This window comes from Eptesicus fuscus, chromosome 8, assembly GCF_027574615.1.
Source record: "Eptesicus fuscus isolate TK198812 chromosome 8, DD_ASM_mEF_20220401, whole genome shotgun sequence".
Taxonomy (NCBI): domain Eukaryota; kingdom Metazoa; phylum Chordata; class Mammalia; order Chiroptera; family Vespertilionidae; genus Eptesicus; species Eptesicus fuscus.
The window spans coordinates 15,788,678-15,809,227 of NC_072480.1; the positions used below are offsets into that span (position 1 = coordinate 15,788,678).

General features: G+C 40.4%; 1 protein-coding gene across 3 annotated transcripts in view; it reads left to right on the top strand.

The window, feature by feature from the left end:
* CAB39L (calcium binding protein 39 like) overlaps positions 1-20,550 on the top strand; it is a 172,570-nt gene that overhangs the window by 66,963 nt on the left and 85,057 nt on the right. For all 3 annotated transcript variants that reach the window (XM_028151629.2, XM_054719797.1, XM_054719796.1), the window contains 2 exons: positions 13,116-13,257; positions 16,413-16,577. In XM_028151629.2, the coding sequence (XP_028007430.1) occupies positions 13,147-13,257; positions 16,413-16,577 (276 nt within the window). In that variant the 5' untranslated portion in view covers positions 13,116-13,146. The remainder of the gene's footprint in view (positions 1-13,115; positions 13,258-16,412; positions 16,578-20,550) is intronic.

The following is a 20,550-nucleotide window of genomic DNA, read 5'->3' on the forward strand; positions in this document are numbered from 1 at the left end:
TATCCTCTGGTGAGGATTTAAAAAACAAAACCCAAAAAACCTTCCTACAGCAACATTGAAGAATTGCATTTTTAAAAATATATATATTTTATTGATTTTTTTACAGAGAGGAAGGGAGAGGGATCTCCTGGTGATTCTTGATTGTGATTTATATTTTTAAGCAAGGGACTATATTAATTGGATGTTGGTATGACTTTCTTCAACTACCTAAAGAAATGGGCAAAATATAGAAATGGGAAATTTACAGGAAAAGGAAGTTAAAATGCCAAGGAAGTATATGAAAAAATGTTCATTCTTGTTAGTCATTGAAAAATACAAATCTATATAATAAAGAGGTAATATGCAAATTAACACTCACACCATCACAAGATGGCTGCCTATGACCAGGCCAGCAGGGGGGTTAGTGAGGGACAACCAAACATCTGAACAAGCAGGCTGTGTGGGGCGACCAGGTCGGCAGGGGGGTTTGTGAGGGACGACCAAATAACTGAACAGCAGGTTGCATGGGGTGACCAGGCCGGCGGGGGGCCATGAGGGGCGACCAGGCCAGCAGGGGCGCAGTTGGGGTGACTAGGTTGGCAGGGGGGTCAGTTGGTGGTGACCAGGCCAGCAGGGGGGGGAGTTGGGGGTGATTAGGCTGGCAGGGGGGGCAGTGAGGGGCGACTAGGCCGGCCCGGGGGCAGTTGGGAGTGACCAGGCCAGCAGGGGGGGAAATTATGGGCAACCAGGCTGGCAGAGGGGGGCAGTAACGGGTGACCAGGCTGGCGGGGGGGCAGTTAGGGGCAATTAGGCCAGCATGCAGAGGCAGTGAGGGGCAATCAGGCCAGCAGGGGGGGGACAGTTAGGGGTGACCAGGTAGGCAGGCAGGTGAGTGATTAGGAGCCAGCGGTCCAGGATTGTGAGAGGGATGTCTGACTCCTGGTTTCCCGGGGATTGGGTCTAAACCGACAGTCAGACATCCCTCGAAGGGTCCTGGATTGGAGAGGGTGCAGGCTGGGCTGAGGGCCCCCGCCCCCCTGTGCATGAATTCGTGCACCAGGCCTCTAGTTATAATAATAAAGGAGTAACCTTTTATAACTGTTATATTGGCAAACATTTTACATTCTGACAGTTCCAATTGTTGGGAAGAATGAAGCACAACTGGGACTCACGCCAGTGAGAATATAATTAGTCTAACAACTTGGAAATGTAACGTGGCCATTTCTAGTAAAGATGATCATACTGTTTGTGCCCCTAGGATCCATTTTAGAGCAGTGTTTTTTAAACTTGAGCTTATAACTCATTACCAGGTACTGAAATCAATTTAACAGACAACGATCAGTACTTCTAAAAATATATTCTTTTTTATTGATTTCAGAAAGGAAGGGGGAGAGAGAGAGAGAGATAGAAACATCAATGATGAGAGAGAATCATTGATTAGCTGCCTCTTGCATGCCCCACACTGGGGATCGAGCCTGCAACCCAGGCATATGCCCTGACTGGAATCGAACTCTGACCTCCTGGGTTGATAGGTCGACGCTCAACCACTGAGCCATGCCGGCCAATCAGTCCTTTTTTTTTTTTAAATGATGTAAGATAAAACAGGTAGAATAGAATGGAAAATATCCAGAGGGCATTATTGTTTCATGAAATAATTATATAATCATTTATACATTACTTGTTCTAGGTCACAATGTAAAATGCATTCTTAACTGTAAATCTAAAAAAAAGGGGTGAAACCACTGCCTTAGAGACATTCTCCTACAAATGTACAAGTAAACATGCAAAATAATCTGTATTACAATTATGTTTGCAACAGTAAACAATTGAAAATAATTAGAACTCAGAGAATTAGTAAATAAATTACAATATAGTCATACAATGGGATGGTATACAGTAGGTAAGATGACTAAATTAGATATTTGTGTATCAATACAAATAGATCTCATAACAATGTTGAGGAGGGAAAAAGGAACTAATGGTATGATACCATTTATATAAAGCTAAACCATACACAACAATATCACATATTATCTATAAATGTTAGTAAAAAAGTAAAGACATATATAGGAAAGATAAATGATAAGTAGGCACAGTATGAGCCAGAGGGGAATAGGATCAGTGAGACATACCAAGGGGGTTGCTTCAGTTGTTTTATTTTTTAAGCTAGGTGGTAAATATAAACACATTACATTGTTCTCTATCTCTTCTTCTGTATGTCCCAAATATTTTATTTAAAATTAAATTAAAACACATAGGCAGAAAAGTCCTGTTGAAGTATTTTGATTATCTTCACCTTGTGATAATTTTGTGAGTCAATTGTTATAGCCAGGGAAGTGGAAGAAATACTCTGGCCACACCTGGGTCCTGTTCCCACCCTTTTGGTAGGTTGGGGCGGGAAGTAGAACAGACATGTCTTACCACCAGAAGAAACAGGACCAAACAGTTACCAGAGATTTTCTGTTTTTGTTGTAATTTTTAAAAATCTTTATTGTTGAAATTATTACATATGTCCCCCTTTCCCCCCCTCCCCATTGACCACTTCTAGTCCAGCCCCACCCCAGGCCTTCACCACCCTATTGTCTGTGTCCATGGATTATGCATATATGTATACAAGTTCTTTGGTTGATCTCTTCCCACTCACACACCCTCCCCCGCCTTTTCTCTGAGATTCCGCAGTCTGTTCCATGGTTCTTTGTCTCTGGATCTATTTTGTTCATCATTTTATTTTGTTCATTAGATTTTTCATATGAGTGAGATCATATGATACTTGTATTTCTCTGACTGGCTTATTTTGCTTAGCATTAAATAAAAAAGGCTGTGACACATTTATACCATGGAATGTTATGCAGCAGTAAAAAAGGGGGTGGATCTCTTACTGTTTGAGACAGCATGGAGGGACTTGCAGAGATTTTCTTTTACCTTATTTTCTTAGAGATTTTTGGGGTAGTTTCCTTTTTAACTTATTTAGTTGAATTCTTATTTATCTTTAATCCCAGAGGAGTTAATTATAATTGTAGATTCTCACCCTCCCACATGTCCTGCCAACAATATTAAGGCTTCCGCTCAAGAACTGTTTCTTATTTTTAGCATTTATTTTATTGAACCCTTGTGGACTTGATTCAGCTCATCTTTTTGTAAAAGTTTTAGTAACTGTATACAATTTATTAACACATAAATAACACATAATTATGAGGTTAAAGACTTTCCCTCTCAGAACTCTATAGATTGTCTCCATGGTCCTACGACATTTAGTTTTATGGAAGTCTAAAGATGACTTAATTTTTGTCCCTTTTTTGTTAAGGTCATTTTGTATGAATGAGCTTTGAAAGAGGAATGTTTGTTTCTTTTAAAAGCTATAAGACACTTAATTTGGGGGTCTCTTCATTTATCTTAATGAGAAAAGTCCTTTAAATGACCAGGTTTAGATTTTTTTTCTCTCTCTTTGAGTGTTGCTTCTGCTCCATTTTTTAGTTGCCTTTGTTTTGTTACTGGCTTCCTTGACCTTTCCCTATTGTTGTAATACCTGTTTATATTGAATAGCACTTTATCTTCTCCATGGCTCTATAATATATATACTATATATAATATATACATCTCTCTCTCTCTCTCTTTATACATATATATATACATACATATACACATATATATACATACTAGAGGCCCAGTGCATGAAATTTGTGCACAGGGCGGGGGGGGGGGGTCCCCTCAGCCTGGCCTGCACCCTCTCCAATCTGGGACATCCATCTCGCAATCCAGGACTGCTGGCTCCTAACCGCTCCCCTGTCTGCCTGCCTGATTGCCCCTAACTCCTCTGCCTGCCTGCCTGATCACCCCTAACTGCCTCTGCCTGCCAGCCTGATCACCCCTAACTTGCCCCCCCTGCTGGTTTGATCAATCCTAACTTGCCCCCCTGCCAGCCTGATTGCCCCTACCTTGCCCCCCTGCCAGCCTGATCGCCCCTAACTTCTCCCCTGTCGGCCTGGTCGCCCCTAACTGCTTCTGCTTCAGCCCCTGGCCTAAGCCACAGTCTGGCCTCCCTCTGTGGGAGGTGACCTGGTGGAGCAGGGGAAGGTGCCACCCCCATTACCCTGCTGTTGCTGCCACTGCTGGCCTGAGCCTAGGCCCTTCGTAGCTGCCCATGGCTGCCTGAGCCTGGTCCCTTCGCAGCCGCTGTGGCTTTGTCCGGAAGGACATCCGGAAGACGTCTGCTCTAATTATCATATTACCCTTTTATTAGTATAGATATATGTAGTGTATGTCTGCATACAGACACACACTTCATATCATTTTAGTTTCTTTGACTTTTTCTGGCATTCTGGCTAAACTCTGTACGTGTCTGTTTCCCACTGCATTTTGAGCCCTGTGAGACGTATTCATTTTGAATTTCCTAATTCAATATCTGGGACTTTAAAGGGGCTCAGTAAATATTTTCTGAATGAATAAATGTAGACTGGCCAATTTTGTACCTTTTATTTGTCCACAATTTTCTGTGGGGTCAATTCTGCTCTCTGCAGATTTGGACTTTCATGCTACTTTGGGTGGGAGGGGGTAATATGTATGTTTATGTGTATGTGTTTGATTGTTTATCTTGGCCAGTTCTCTTTTTGTATAATCCTGCCCCCTATCTCCCCCAATTATGCTGTCTCCTACAGAAAATTAATTTTGGAAGCAACCTTTCCTGTCCAAGCCCACAGGGCATTTCTCTCATTTTCATGTGCTGCTTCCCCCCCCCCCCCCCCCCCACTTTAAATAGAACTTGCATTTTGTGCTGTTTATTCTGTTTGTTTATTCTCGAAAGTGGAAAAGTACAACAGGGCCACTGTCAGTTCACTGGCATCTGTGTGCTGCATGGCCCGTTGTCACCACTAATGCTGGAGGGCAGGTTGATGTACGAGGCCCTAACACAGTTTTCAGTGCCCAGGAGACTTTTATCTGGTGTCAATCTGTTGGCCTAACATGGCATCTTTTCTTGTCCCTTTTTCCTGCTTTGCTGAAATATGTATGTTCTAAAAACTCTGAGGTATACTTTATGAAAAAACTACTACTATCAATTTATCCCCAGAAGGTACCATTTTCAGGTCTCCTTCATGCCTTTTGTCTCCATCTTAAGCATTTTATTTTTGGTCATGATGGATACAAGGAGTTAAAGATTCAGAATGAATATAGATAAGCAATGAATAACCTACAGCTCACTGTACATGGCCTATCTAATTTAAAAATATTCTATTCTATCTTTCATTAAAGCCCCCCTTACATTATGGGGGTTCCTCTAAAATTTAAAAATAGGATTATCATCTGATCCAGTAATTTCACTTCTGAGTATTTATCTGGAAAAATAAAACACTAATTCAAAAAAATATATGTGTATTTCCATGTTTATTGCAGCATTATTTACAATAGCCAAGATATGAAAACAACCTGTGTCCATTGATGGATGAGTATATATTGAATATACAGTAGGTCCTCGGGTTACATTGGAGATCCGTTCCTATGGCACACGTAACACGATTTTCGCCGTAAGTCAGAACCCACCTACATAAACACCTACGTCACTCACATGGAGCACATACACAGCAGTAATGAAGTGAAACAATAAAAAAAAAATTAAAAGAAAGATAGCAATTCCTGACCTTTACTTGTGGTAAATAATAAAAAACATAAAGCACATATGTACATACATCAAAATGATGGAACTTTATTTTTTTATAAATAAATGGGAGATGGCGACGTAACCACAAAACAACGTACGTCGAGTCTGACGTAGCCCAAGGACTGACTTGACGTATGTCGTTTCATGGTTACATCACCATCTCCCATTTACAGTATTTATTTATTTTTTATTATTTACACACACACACACACACACACACACACACACACACACACACACACACAGAATGGAATATTATTCAGTCATTAAAAAGAATAAAATTTTGTCATTTGTAACAACATGGATGGACCTTTAGGGCATTATGCTAAGTGAAATAAGTCAGAGAAAGATAAATACTATAGGATCTCACTCGTGGAATCCAGAAAATAACACAAAAACAAAAATAAGTTTATATATAAAGAGAACAGATTGGTGATTGTCAAAGTCATGGGGTGCTAATGGGTGAAATGGGTGGAGGTGGTCAAAGGTACAAACTTGCAGTGATAAAATTAGTAAGTCATGGAGATGTAATAAAAAATAAAATACAGTAATCTAACTGATGTAAACAAATAAATATAATGTATCTGAGCTTTCCCAGTGCATTTGGCAAATTTTTTCTTGATATCTTCATGAATGAAATGGAAAATTATGAATTAAATGATATGATGAGCTGAATTCACAGTTAAGCTAAAAAAAAGGTGTGTCACCCCAAGAAATTCAATAAAAAGAACCCCTGAATTTACAGATAGGACAAATGATACACAGATAAGGGTGATAATTTCTGAATCATAATAATAAGTTAACAACTCAGAAATAGATGAGTGTTTAGGTCTGATTATTAGCAGGTAGTGTTGAGTGCTGGTTGGCTCATCCTATATAATAAAGAGGTAATATACAAATTGACCATCACGCCCTCACAAGATGGCTGCCTACGACCAGGCCGGCAGCGGGGGTTAGTGAGGGATGACCAAATGACTGAACAAGCAGGCTGCGTGGGGCGACCAGGCTGGTGCGGGAGGGGGGGCAGTTAGGGCAACCAGGCTGGCAGAGGGGGGCAGTTGGGAGCAAGCGACAACCAGGCCGGCAGGTGGGGGCAGTTAGGGGCCACCAGGCTGGTGGGGGGGTGCAATTGGGGGCAACCAGGCCGACAGGGGGAGTAGTTGGGGGCGATTAGGCTGGTGGGGGGGGAGTGAGGGGCAACTAGGCTGGCGGGGGGCCAGTTAGGGGTGACTAGGCCAGCAGGGGGTGCAGTAAGGGTCTACCAGGCCAGCAGAGGGGGGCAGTTGGGGGCGACCTTGCCGGCAGCGGGGGGAGTTAGGGGCCACCAGGCCGGCATGCAGAGACAGTTAGGGGCAGTCAGGCAGGCAGGCAGGTGAGTGATTAGGAGCCAGCAGTCCTGGATTGTGAGAGAGATGTCCAACTGCTGGTTTAGGCCTGATCCCCGGGATTGGGCCTAAACCGGCAGTCGGACATCCCCCAAGGGGTCCCAGATTAGAAAGGGTGCAGGCTAGGCTGAGGGGACCCCCCCATGCACAAATTTCATGCACCAGGCCTCTAGTTTATTAAATAAAGATGCAGTGAATTGGGGTGGGTGCACATGGAATGACCAGCACAGTTGCCCAGATTATGGAAAGGGCAACCTCAAATTTAAAATTATGGGGACAGGTGTTCAGTCTGGGGGTGAGAGGAAGCTGGCCATGGTTTGAAAAGAACAGTGCAGGAAAGAGAGCTTTACATTAATTTGTAGGAGACCTGGGGGACTGTAACTGCATGGTTTGAAAGTAATGGTTTTGATTTTGATTTTCCTCAAAATAGGGGCCCCAGAATTGAAGACTAATGATCCCATGAAATTTTAGAACATTATTAAACTAATTTTATGTTACAGTTATGATAATAGGTACATTTAACATAAGAAAATGATAAATTCAAAAAAGGGAAAACTATTTTAGAGGCATTATATATACTCTATGTTAATTCCCACTGTTATTAATCTCATTGCCCCTAAAATATTTGCTTTTCCACTTAATAATTAGCTCCAAAGAGCAGGGCTTGTGTTTTTTTATCCCTGTGCTTAGTTTTGTTCGTTGAGTGCGTGAATGAAGAAACTGGCAAATGAACAGTTGGGGTACAGTGAATCAGGAAATGCTGGCTAACTATTATATTAATACTAGAGGTCCAGTGCACAAAATTTGTGCACTTGGGGAGGGGGGTCCCTCAGCCCGGCCTGTGCCTGCTCGCAGTCTGGGATCCCTTGGGGGATATTCGACTACCGGCTTAGGCCCAGGGAGCAGGCCTAAACTGGCAGTCGGACATCCTTAGCGCTGCCTTGGAGGCGGGAGAGGCTCCTGCCACTGCCAGTTTTGAGTGCTGGCTGTGAGCCTGGCTTTTGGCTGAGCGGCACTCCTCCTGTGGGAGTGCACTCACCACCAGGGGGCAGCTCCTGCATTGAGTGTCTGCCCCCTGGTGTTCAGTGTGCATCATAGTGACCAGTCGTTCCACCGTTCAGTCGATTTGCATATTAGCTTTTTATTGTATAGGATAATGTCCTGAAAATGTTTATAATTTTAGTGGAATTAGCATTAGAATTAGCTTGTTACAGTGAGAGTTGAGCAGAGCAATGGGTAACAGACAAAAGTCATGTCATATCATATATATGATACTATGTCTCATAATTTGTACTCTGTTTTGATGTCAGGGAGTACATATTTAGTTGAAATTCCTGTAGTTGACTATCTGTTCCTTAGTGTAGTAGAACTACATAGAGAAAGAGAACAATTACACAAATGCATTTAGCTTTTAAAAATGTGTTAATGTTAGCTCTAGTTCAGTGGATAGAGCGTTGGCCTGCAGATCAAATCCTGGGTGTGATTTCGGTCAAGGGTACATACTGTTGCTTTCACATTGATGTTTCTGTCTTTCCTTCTCTCTTCCAGTCTTCCTAAAAATCAATGGAAAAATATCCCTGGGTGAGGATTAACAAAAAATAAATAAATATTCGTTAATGTTAAATATTTGAACACTAGAGGCCCAGTGCACAAAATTCCCTATGTGTGACTGGTCATCAGGGCTGATAGGGGCCTTCCGGTTGCCGGCCAGGGTCTTCCTTCATTCCATGCTGCCCCCTGGTGGTCAGCACACGTCATAGTGAGCAATAGAACTCCCAGTCTCCCGGTTGAACTCCTGAGGGGACAATTTGCATGTTAGGCTTTTATATATATAGACTAGAGAGGCCCGATGCATGAAATTTGTGCACGGGGGAGGGGGGGTCCTCTCAGCGCAGCCTGCACACTCTCCAATCCGGGACCCCTTGGGGATGTCTGACTGCCGGTTTAGGCCCGATCCTGGGGACATCCCTCTCACATTCCTGGACCACTGGCTCCTAATTGCTCACCTGCCTGCCTGCCTGGTTGCCCCTAACTGCCCCCCTCTGCCAGCCTGATCGCCGCTCACTGCCTCTGAGTGCTGGCCTGATCACCCCTAACTGCCCCCCCTGCCAGCCTGGTCGCCCCTCACTGCCCTCCCTACCAGCCTAATTGCCCCCAACTGCCCCCTCTCCCCCCCCCCACCCCGCCATCCTGGTCACCCCACGCAGCCTGCTTGTTCAGTCATTTGGTCATCCCTCACTAAGCCCCCTGCCGGTCTGGTCATAGGCAGCTATCTTGTGAGGGCATGAGAGTCAATTTGTATATTACCTCTTTATTATATAGGATTGAGTATTTAAAATTCAATCAATTTATATATATTTTTTAAAAATGTGTAAGTGGCTCAGGAATTTAGAAGTGTCTAGGACACTTAATAAAGACAAAATTATATCTCAATTACTATGCCTTTCTGTATAGTGAAATAATTCATTAACTGTTATGGAACGTTTTGTAATAATGGCAGCTAAACATTATAGAGTACCTCACTTCTACTAGGCCCTGTGCAAGGTGCTCTGCATACCTTTAATTCTTACAAAAATCCTATGAAGGAGATGTTATTATAACCATTTACAGGTAAAAACACAGAACTTGGAGAGATCACATACTGTGCCCAAGAGCACCCAGGTAGGAAGCAACAGATTGCTTACTTTGCCCAACCATCTAATGATCATTTCAGCATCTACCCCACATCCACATTACATACACATTTTAAATATACTTTGCCTTTATTTATGTTTAGGCCTGATTATTAAAGAAAGACCTAATGCATATTTATCATTTTTTCTTGAATTTTATAAAGGGATAGGACACAATGTTCTTCTAATGTTTTTCTTTTTTGCACCTGAAACCACCCACTGAGTCTCACAGGGTGATCTTCACATACTTTATCTTTCAGTGCTGAGTCAACTTTCTGAATCAGTTTTAGAGGCTGATTGGGGTCGTTTAACATGCTTTTAAAACTTAACCTTGCCCAAAAAGTGGACAACTTCCCCCTTATATTTACCCTCCCACATTGGGAAGTTAAGGCATCCCTACTGAAAACATGAAATATTTTTTTAAATATATTTTATTGATTTTTTACAGAGAAGAAGGGAGGGGGAGAGTCAGAAACATCGATGAGAGAGAAACATCAATCAGCTGCCTCCTGAACACCCCCCACTGGGGATGTGCCCACAACCAAGGTACATGCTCTTGATCGGAATTGAACCTGGGACCCTTGAGTCCGCAGGCCGATGCTCTATCCACTGAGAAAACTGGTTACGGCATGAAATATTTTTAAGTCTTTTGTTTATTGTCAAAATTTAAACAAACAGTTGTGATTTATACTTCATAACCTATACTAGTACTAGGGGCCCAGTGCACGAAATTTGTGCACGGGGGTGGGTGGGGGCGGTTCCCTCAGCCCAGCCTGCACCCTCTCCAATTGGGGACCCCTTGGGGGATGTCCGACCAGCGGACAGACATCCCTCTTGCAATCTGGGACTGCTGGCTTCTAACCACTCACCTGCCTGCCTGCCTGATTGCCCCTAACTGCCCTCCCCTGCCAGCCTGATCTCACCCCCAACTGCCCTCCCCTGCTGGCCTGATCTCCCCCCAACTGCCTCTGCCTGCCTGATCACCCCTAACTGCCCTCCCCTGCCAGCCTGATCTTGCCCCCAAGTGTCCTCCCCTGCTGGCCTGGTTGCCCCCAATTGCCCTCCCCTGCCAGCCTGATCTTGCCTCCAACAGCCTGATCTCGCCCCCAATGGCCCTCCCCTGCCGGCTTGATGTCACCCCTAACTGCCCTCCCTTGCCGGCTTGCTAGCCCCTAACTGCTTCCGCCTGCCTCATTGCCCCTAACTGCCCTCCCTTGCCGGCCTGATCTCGCCCCCAACTGCCCTCCCCTGCCAGCCTGATCTCGCCCCCAACTGCCCTCCCCTGCTGGCCTGGTTGCCCCCAACTGCTCTCCCTTGCCGGCCTGATCTCGCCCCCAACTTCCCTCCCCTGCTGGCCTGGTTGCCCCTAACCCCCTGCTGGCCTGATCTTGCCCCCAACTGCCCTCTCCTGCCGGCCTGATCACCCCTAACTGCCTCTGCCTCTACCCCACCACCATAGCTTTGTCTGGAAGAAAGTCAGATGTCCGGAAGATGGCTGGTTGACCCGGTCTAATTAGCATATTACCCTTTTAGTAGTATAGATAGATTATATAGGATAGGATTGCTTAAATGGGTGGGGGGAAAGCCTTTTTCAGCAGGAGGAGATGCTCTTGGCAGACAAAAACACATAATCCCTATATCTGGATTGATAGCCAGCCATATGCACTATACTGCCAAACTGGTCATAAAAAAATTGAACCACTTTCTTACACCTTATACCAAATAGCTGTTGCCCTTAAAACCCCTCCTCAGCCCCCACCTTAGGTTCTGCCTTTGAAGTTCACCCAGATTTGGTTCTGATTGGTTGGTTTCTATGCCAGTCAGCGTCAAAAGCTCCGCCTCCTAGGCAGCCATTGGCAACTCGCACTTCACCCAGATTTGGTTCTGATTGGTCGGTTTCTATGCCAGTCAGCATCTCTGGGCGTATCTCCAGTCCTGATCAAAGAGGCGGGGCTGATCAGCAGCCCCCAGGGAGGCCCAGAGAGAAAGAGAGGTGTGGCTGCTGGCAAAGCTGGGAGAGAAAGGGAGAGGCAACAGCTGATCAACAGCTGCCATGGAGGCTGGGGATCAGACCCTGCCTCTCTCTCTGCAGACCTCTCTCTGGGCCTGATCCGCAGCCCCCTTGGCAGTCAGTGCTGGGTCACTACGGCAACCCAGCACTGACTTCTGGTGTTCAGTTGAGCCTTGGTCGTTACAGGCCCTGGCTCTTTATATATATTGATGTATCCCATTGGAATTCTTGATCACAATCAATCCTGAATGAATTTATTAGAAGGATATAAGGTAATTCACAGATCTATCAAATACTAGGGAACCAGATTTAGGAAGTAGGAATCTAGGAGGATGAGGGATTTAGAACCATAGCCAAGGTTGCGCCACAGGAATAGCTGGTTAGAAGAGTGCTGGTATACATGTTTGTGTACACATTTACATATAATATTATTCACTGTTAATAAGCAAAATATTAAGAGAAATGGAATTAACTCAAAAGTCCATCAATAGGGTATTGATAAAATAAATTATAATAATTAAGAAGAACTTATCAAATAAATATGTAATGTATCCTTATAATGGAATACTATATTGCAATAAAAATATTACAGATCTAAACATGCACTTATAGAATGATATTCAAGATATAAAAAGTTGGGGAAAGTTACAAAATACTGTATTTAGAACTATTCTATTTTTATTTTAAAATATATTTATTTTTATATGTATAGAAAAAACTCAGGAGTAGTATATACCAAACTGATAATTGGTTTTTCTGGGTCATTGGTTACTGGGAGCCTTTGATTTATTATACCATATTTCTGTAATGCTTGAAATATTTTTGCTAATAGATGTAAAGTAAATGAATATAAGACAATGACAGTCACATTGGCTTTCTCTGCTGTATGTAAATTGATATTCTCAAAATCAAGAGTTGATACTCCTTGCACTTCTCTCTTCACCTTCCACCATGGTAGTCTCATTTCATCAATGAGTATAGTCAGCTAAATATTTAAAGAGTAAAGAACAGATTCTAGATTGCTGTTGAGTGGCATGCTTTTAAATATTGCTTTACCATAGTATGTGGATCTTAAATCCACTTTAGTTTTAAATGTTTTATTTTATCTACTATTATTATTAGCATAATTTTTCAGTCTAAATATCAGGTTATTCTCTAAAGGTATTCTTTTTTTCCATTCTTGCATAATCCCTGTATTTCTATTATAAGAAAAAATTTTAACTTAGAGAAAAAACTTCCAAGTAATGTTTAAAAATATTTTGCATGTGTTTAAATTCGGCATAAAACTTGATGAAACTAATTTTAATTGGATTTTAATATAGCAAATTACTGAATTGAAAACATGTCATTTTAGTATAACAAGTTAATCATGTTAAGAATAAGTTAATGATTTTTATTTTTGTATTTGTTTTTAGCATTCCATATTGGAAGAAGAGATTTCTATAGATGAAAAAAATGCCTTTGTTTAGTAAATCACATAAAAATCCAGCAGAAATTGTGAAAATTCTGAAAGACAACTTAACCATTTTGGAAAAGCAAGACAAAAAGACAGACAAGGTATGAGCTAAAACAATAATATTATTATTAAAATATATTTATTTCAAGACCAAAAACCAGCATAAAAGTTTAATGAAGTACCCCAAATATGGTCTGTGATTAACTTAGGGTCTCTGTAAATTTATTTTAGGTTTTATGCATCTGTTCATTGTTGAGTCTATTGTCCAGGACAACCCTCTAATCAACTAAAATTTTTTTATTAAAATTTTTTTATTGATTTAGAGAAAGAGAAGAAGAAGAGATAGAGAGAGCAAGAGAAACATTGATTTATTCTACTTTTTAAAAATATATATTTTTATTGATTTCAGAGGGGAAGGGAGAGGGAGAGAGAGAGATAAAAACTTCAATGCTGAGAGACTCATCAATCAGCTGCCTCCTGCACACCCCACACTGGGGACTGAACCCACAACCCAGGCATGTGCCCCAGACCGGAACTGAACCCGGACCCCTCAGTCCGCAGGCTGACACTCCATCCACTGAGCCAAACCAGCCAGGGCTGTTCTGCTTCTCTATGCATTCATTGGTTGATTCTTGTATGTTCTCTGACTGGGGCTTGAACCTGAAACCTTGATATATCAGGACAGTGCTCTAACCAACTGAGATACTTGGCCAGGGTGGTCTTGAGCTCTTGATTGATTATCTGGAGCCTCTGACCAACCCTGGATTCCTCTAGACTACATTGCTTAAAAATCCAAGTGGTTATCTATATATATAAAAGCCCAAGCAACTGGCTGACTGGCCAACCGGTAGCTATGATGTGCACTGACCACCAGATGCTCAACGCAGGAGCAGAAACCACAGGCATGGAAACATGGAACAGACTGATGAATCTCAGAAGGAACGGGGGAGTAGGGAGAGCAGGAAGAGAATAACCAAAGATCTTATATGCATACTAGAGGTCTGGTGCATGGATTCATGCACCAGTGGGGTCCCTCGGCCTGGCCTGCAGCCTCTTGCAATCTGGGATCCCTTGGGGGATGTCGGAGAGCCGGTTTTGACCTGATCCCTGCAGGCCAATCTGAGGGACCCCACCAGTGCATGAATCTGTGCACCAGGCCTCTAGTACTGATATATTATATTGGCATGAAGGGTAAAAAGCTTTTATTTAAAGGTCAACTGATAGTTTCTACTGCAGTGCAACCTCATTTTAACATTGTTTAAAAATCCTACCACGTAGTGCTTCCGCATTGGAAGGACTTTTTAGTGTTAGTATCTATAAATAAAATACCCTTGAGTGCAAAGTATATTTCTGTCTCAGTGTCTGGTACAATCTTGTGTTCTTATAAGGATGTAGAAGTATATTTTTCATCCTACATCTTGTAAGTAATGTAGAAATATATTTTAATCCTAGTGTACTTGTAATATTGAACCAACTATTGGTTCAAGTAGGGGAAAAAAAAGATCTTTTTAAAAGAGTAATTCTAAATGACAAGAGAGAAAACTTTTTAAAAAACATAAAAAGATACTCATCTTCATTAGTAATCAGAAAAAGTCCAATTAACTGCAGTATATTCATAATGTACATGTTCTACCTTGGCAAAATTGTCTGATGGTGTTAAGTATTGACAAGTATGGAAAGCAGTAAGAACTTTGATTCACTATGAGTGATAAAGTATAAATTGGTTTTTGGAAATAAGGTTAGTATATTATCTGCTAGATAGGAAGGCATGCATGTTCTTGCTAGATATAAACTCTAGAGATATTCTTGAACATAGTCCCAGGCTGCATGTACAAGAATGTTATAGTGTTGTGTTTTCCATAATAACCCCTCAATGGAAACAACCCAACTGTCTATCAACAGAAGAGCTGATGGGGAAGTGGTCCCACCATCACTGGAATACCATAGAACATGAAAATTAAAGAACTGCTGCTTACATGCAGCAGTGTGGATGAATCTCACAAATACAGTGTGGAGTGAAAGAAGCAAATTTTAAAAGGGTACAGGTACTATTCTAAATCGGTAGAACTGATTTAGAATAGTACCTGTTTGGGCTACTAGCATAGGTAAGAAAACTACAAAAAATGTAAATAAATGCTTGTCATAAAAGACATAACAATATTTACTTTTAGGCTGAAAGAGAGCCATTCAGGTAACTTCTGGGGTACTTAAATGTTGTTTCTTGACCTGTGGTATGGTCACACAATTTAAGAAACTTCCAACCTTTAATAAATAAGAATTGCTTCAGTCAGATCATAAAATGTATATGGAAATTATTTTTTTTAAGTAGTGTCACATTACTATGATATATTTTTATATTACCTTATTCTCTTTATTCCCTTCAATTATAATGATTAGAATAGTATACTTTAAATTTTATACTTTACATATATATTTTTAATGGTCAACAAATCAAATTGTTAACTAATTGGTCTGTTCTTCTCTCCTCATCTGTATTAACTTTTTAAAAAGTTTTCAGTGAGATATAATTTACATACCATATAATCCACCATTTTAAAGTGTACAGTTCGGTGATTTTTATTATACTCTCAAGGTTGTACAACCATCACCACTATCTAATCCCAGAACATCTGTATCATCCCCAAAGGAAACCCTGTATCCCATAAGCAGTCATTACTCATTCTATCTCAACAGGCCCTAGTACATACTTATCTACTTTCTACCTCCATGGATTTTCCTATTATTCTTTATATACAGTGAAGGATTTTTTAAAAAGTTTTATAGATAGAAAAAAAGATAATGTCTGTGTGAGAGAAAAGTGTATCAACAAAGAAAGTTTATGGGTTTTGACAACTTATGATTTTATACCTAGACCATTTTAAAAAATCAGAAAAACCTTAGCAAATGTTTTAAAGACTAGTAGCTACTGATAGGTCTTTAAAATAGAGTCATTTTAATTTCAAGAGTTAAATTTACAATTAATTACTTTTAAAATAGACTGTGTCTGAGTATGGTTTAAAAGAAAATATTTTTTCAATTATGTTGGCTAAATAGAAATAATAGAGCTCTTTTTTAGATATAAATTTTAGTAACTTTTTAAAATAAAAAACCAGTGCTTACTAAAAGGTTTTTGTTTATAACTGTACAGTGTTCTTTGATCATAAACAGGGCTTAATAAGTGGTTTTTGTTTGTTTATTTGTTTATAGCCTGAAATTTTTTATTCACTTAAGTCTTAGCATACTTTTTGGTCACTAGGCTTCGGAAGAAGTATCGAAATCACTGCAAGCAATGAAAGAAATTCTGTGTGGTACAAATGACAAGGAACCCCCAACAGAGGCTGTGGCTCAGTTAGCACAAGAACTCTACAATAGTGGGCTGCTGGTGACACTGATAGCTGACCTACAGCTGATAGACTTTGAGGTAAACTTTCTGTAAGAGTATTGTATCTCTGCTTTTTAATTTTAATATGTATGACTATTAATATTTGACTTTAATTTTTTATTACTGTTTATTATTTTTAAAGTTTTTTTCTAAAACTCTAAAATCATTTTTAAAATTAAAAAAATTTTTAAATATATTTTTTAAGTTGATTTCAGAGAGGAAGGGAGAGGGAGAGAGAGAGAGAAACATCAATAATGAGAAAGAATCATCGATTGGCTGCCTCCTGCATGCCCACAACCTGGGCATGTACTCTGACTAGGAATCAAACTGTGACCTTCTGATTCATAGGTTGATGCTCAACCACTGAGCCACACCAGTCAGGCAGTTTTTTAAAAATTACAGTTGACATACAATATTAGGGTCTATAGCAGAGTAATTAGACATTTATATAGCTCAATAAAGTGATCACCCCAATGAGTCTAGTGCCCATCTGACACTACACATAGTTATTACAATATTATTAACTATATTTGCTATGCTATACTTTACTTTCCCGTAACTGTTTTTATAACTGGCAATTTGATCATCTCAATCTCTTCCCCTTTTCACCCATTACTCCCAATCCCCTCCCATCTGGCAACCATCAATTTGTTCTCTGTATCTATGAGTTTGTTTCTGTTTTGCATGTTAGTTTATTTTGTTCTTTAGATTCCACATATAAGTGAAATCATTTGGTATTTGTATTTCTCTGTCTACTTATTTCACTTAGCATAATACCCTCTAGGTCCATCCATGTTGTCACAAATGGCAATATTACATTCTTTTTTATGGCTGATTAATATTCCACTGTATATATGCACCACTTTTTCTTTATCCATTCATTAATTGATGAACATTTAGGTTGCTTCATATCTTGGCTATTTTAAGTAACACTGAAATGAACATAAGGTTGCACATGTCTTTTCAAATTAGTGTTTTGGATTTCTTAGGATAAATACCCATAAGTGGAATTACTAGATCGTATGGTAGTTCTATTTTTAATTTTTTGAGGAAACTTCATACTCCTTTCCATAGTGGTAACACCAATTTATGATCCCACCAACAGTGCACAAGGCTTCCCTTTTCTCCACATCCTCACCAGCCCTTGTTTGTTGAGTTATTGATGATAACCATTCTTACAGGTGTGAAGTGATATCTCATTATGATTTTAATTTGCATTTCACTGATGGTTAGTGACATTGAGCATCTTTTCATATGTCTGTTGGCTATCTGTATGTCCTCTTTGGAGAAATGTCTATTCAGGTCCTCTGCCCATTATTAAATCAGATTGTTTGTTATTTTGGAGTTGAGTTGTATGAGTTCCTTATATATTTTGGATATAACCCCTTTTCAGATGTATCATTGGCAAATATCTTCATCCATTTAGTTGGTTGTCTTTTCATGTTGATGGTTTCCTTCACTGTGCAAAAATACTTTAGTTTGATGTACTCCCATTTGTTCATTTTTTCTTGTATTTCCCTTGTTCAGGGAGACATATCCAAAAATACATTACTAAGAGCGATGTCAAAGAGTAGCATTAGCATATGTTTTCTTCTAGGATTTTTATGGTTTCAGGTCTTACATTTAATTTTTTCATCCATTTTGATTTTATTCTTGTATATAGAATAAGAAAGTAATCCTGTTTCATTCTTTTACATGCCTGTCCAGTTTTGTCAACTTTATTTATTTATTTATTTGTTTGTTTATTATTCATTCATTTTTATTGTTGACAGTATTACAGGTGTCCCCTATCCCCCCCTTTTCAACACCATTTATTGAAGAGACTGTCTTTACCCCATGGTATATACTTGCTTCCTTTACCATAGACTAGAGGCCTGATGCATGAAATTCATGCACTGGGGGGAGGGGGTTCCCCTCAGCCCAGCCTGCACCCTCTCCAATCTGGGACCCCTTAGAGGATGTCTGACTGCCGTTTTAGGCTCGCAGGGATCGGGCCTAAACTGGCAGTCAGACATCCCTCTCACAATCCGGGACTGCTTATTCCTAACCACTCACCTGCCTGCCTGCCTGATTGCCACTAATCGCTTCTGCCTGCCAGCCTGGTCGCCCCCAACTGCCCTCCCCTGCCAGCCTGGTCACCCCCAACTGCCCTCCCCTGCAGGCCTGGTCACCCCCAACTGCCCTCCCCTGCCAGCCATCTTGTGGCAGCCATCTTATGATGACGTGGGGGTGGTCATGTTGGGATGACGTGGAGGCAGCCATCTTGTGATGGTGTGAGGGCCACCTAGGCTTTTATTTTATTTTTTTTATTTTATTTTATTATTTTTTAATTACTATATTGATTAAGGTATCACATATTTGTCCTCATCCCCCCATTCCCATTTCAAACCCCTCCCCATGCATGCCCCCACCCCCCTGTTGTCCATGACCACTGGTTAGGATCATATGCATGCACACAAGTCCTTTGGTTAATCTCTCTCCCTTATCCCCACCCTCCCCTACCTTCCCTCTGAGGTCCAACAGTCTAGGCTTTTATTAATATAGATTACTTGACCATATAGGTGTGGGGGTTTTTCTGGGTTGTCAATTCTGATTCACTGATCTATGTGTGTGTTTTTATGCCAGTACCATGCTGTAGTATAGTTTGATATCAGGTGGCATGATACCTCCAACTTAGTTCTTTTTTTTTTTTCTTCAAGATTCCTTTGGCTATTCAGGGTCTTTTGTGCTTCCAGATATTTTTTAGGATTATTTGTTCTAGTTCTGTGAAAAATACCATTGGTATTTTGATAAGGATTTCATTGAATCTGTAGATTGCTTTGCATAGTATGGACATTTTAATAATGTTAATTCTTCCTATCCATGAACATGGTATATCCTTTCATTTATTTTTATCTTCTTCATTTTATTTCTGCAATGTCTTATAGTTTTCTGAGGACAGGTCTTTTACCATTTTGGTTGAATTTATTACTACATATTTTATTCTTTTTGATGTAATTGTAAATGAGATTGTTTTCTTAATTTTTCTTTCTCTTATTTTGTTGTTGGTGTATAAAAATGCAATCGAATTCTGAATATTAATTTTGTATCCTGCTACTTTACTGAATTCATTTAATTAGTTCTAATAGGTTTTTTGATAGGATTTTTAAGGTTCTCTCTATATAGTAGTATGTAATCTACAAATAATTATAGTTTCACTTCTTCCTTTCATATTTGGATTTCTTTTATTTAAAATAGTTGTATAATTTAGATGGCATTATCATCAAATGCCCAGATGATTAATTTGATGATTTTTCAGGATGTGGCTGAAAGGTCAGGGATGGAACTTAGTAGTACTCAGTGCACAGAGATTTGGCCATCATTTCTCAGGAAGGTTGTTCCCTTTGCTTCATGGTTGTTGGTGGTTCTGGGTGAATTTCTCCATAATGTTCTAGAGGAGACGTCTGATCCTTCTGCTTCTCTACCTTCTCAGAAGCTTCCCTGCATTATTTGAATTTATGTTTCAATTTTCTGGAAATCTGTTCATTTCAACTGTTACTAAGGCATCTGTTTGAATAAGTTCATTACCATTTATTTTCTTAAAAAAATTTTTTTATTGATTTCAGAGAGGAAGGGAGAGGAAGAGAGAGATAGAAATATCAGGGATGAGAGAGAATCATTGGTTGGCTGTCTCCTGCATGCCCCACACTGGGGATTGAGCCCACAACCCAGGCATGTGCCCTGACGGGAAATCGAACCGTGAACTCCAGGTTTATAGGTTGACACTTAACTACTGAGCCACGCCAGCCGAGCACCATTTATTTTCTGTGTACATGCAGCTCATGAAAAACAGAATTTTGTAGTTGGAAGGAGTACATAAATAACCATCCTCCTAGTTTTTTTATGATGAAACTGAGATTTGCAAAAGTTAAATTACTTTGCCTCCAGAGCATTCAGCAAATAAATTGCAGGGGTAGAATTGGAACTTGTGAACACTGACAGTAGTCTAAAAGTATATTGTTTTGTTGTTGTT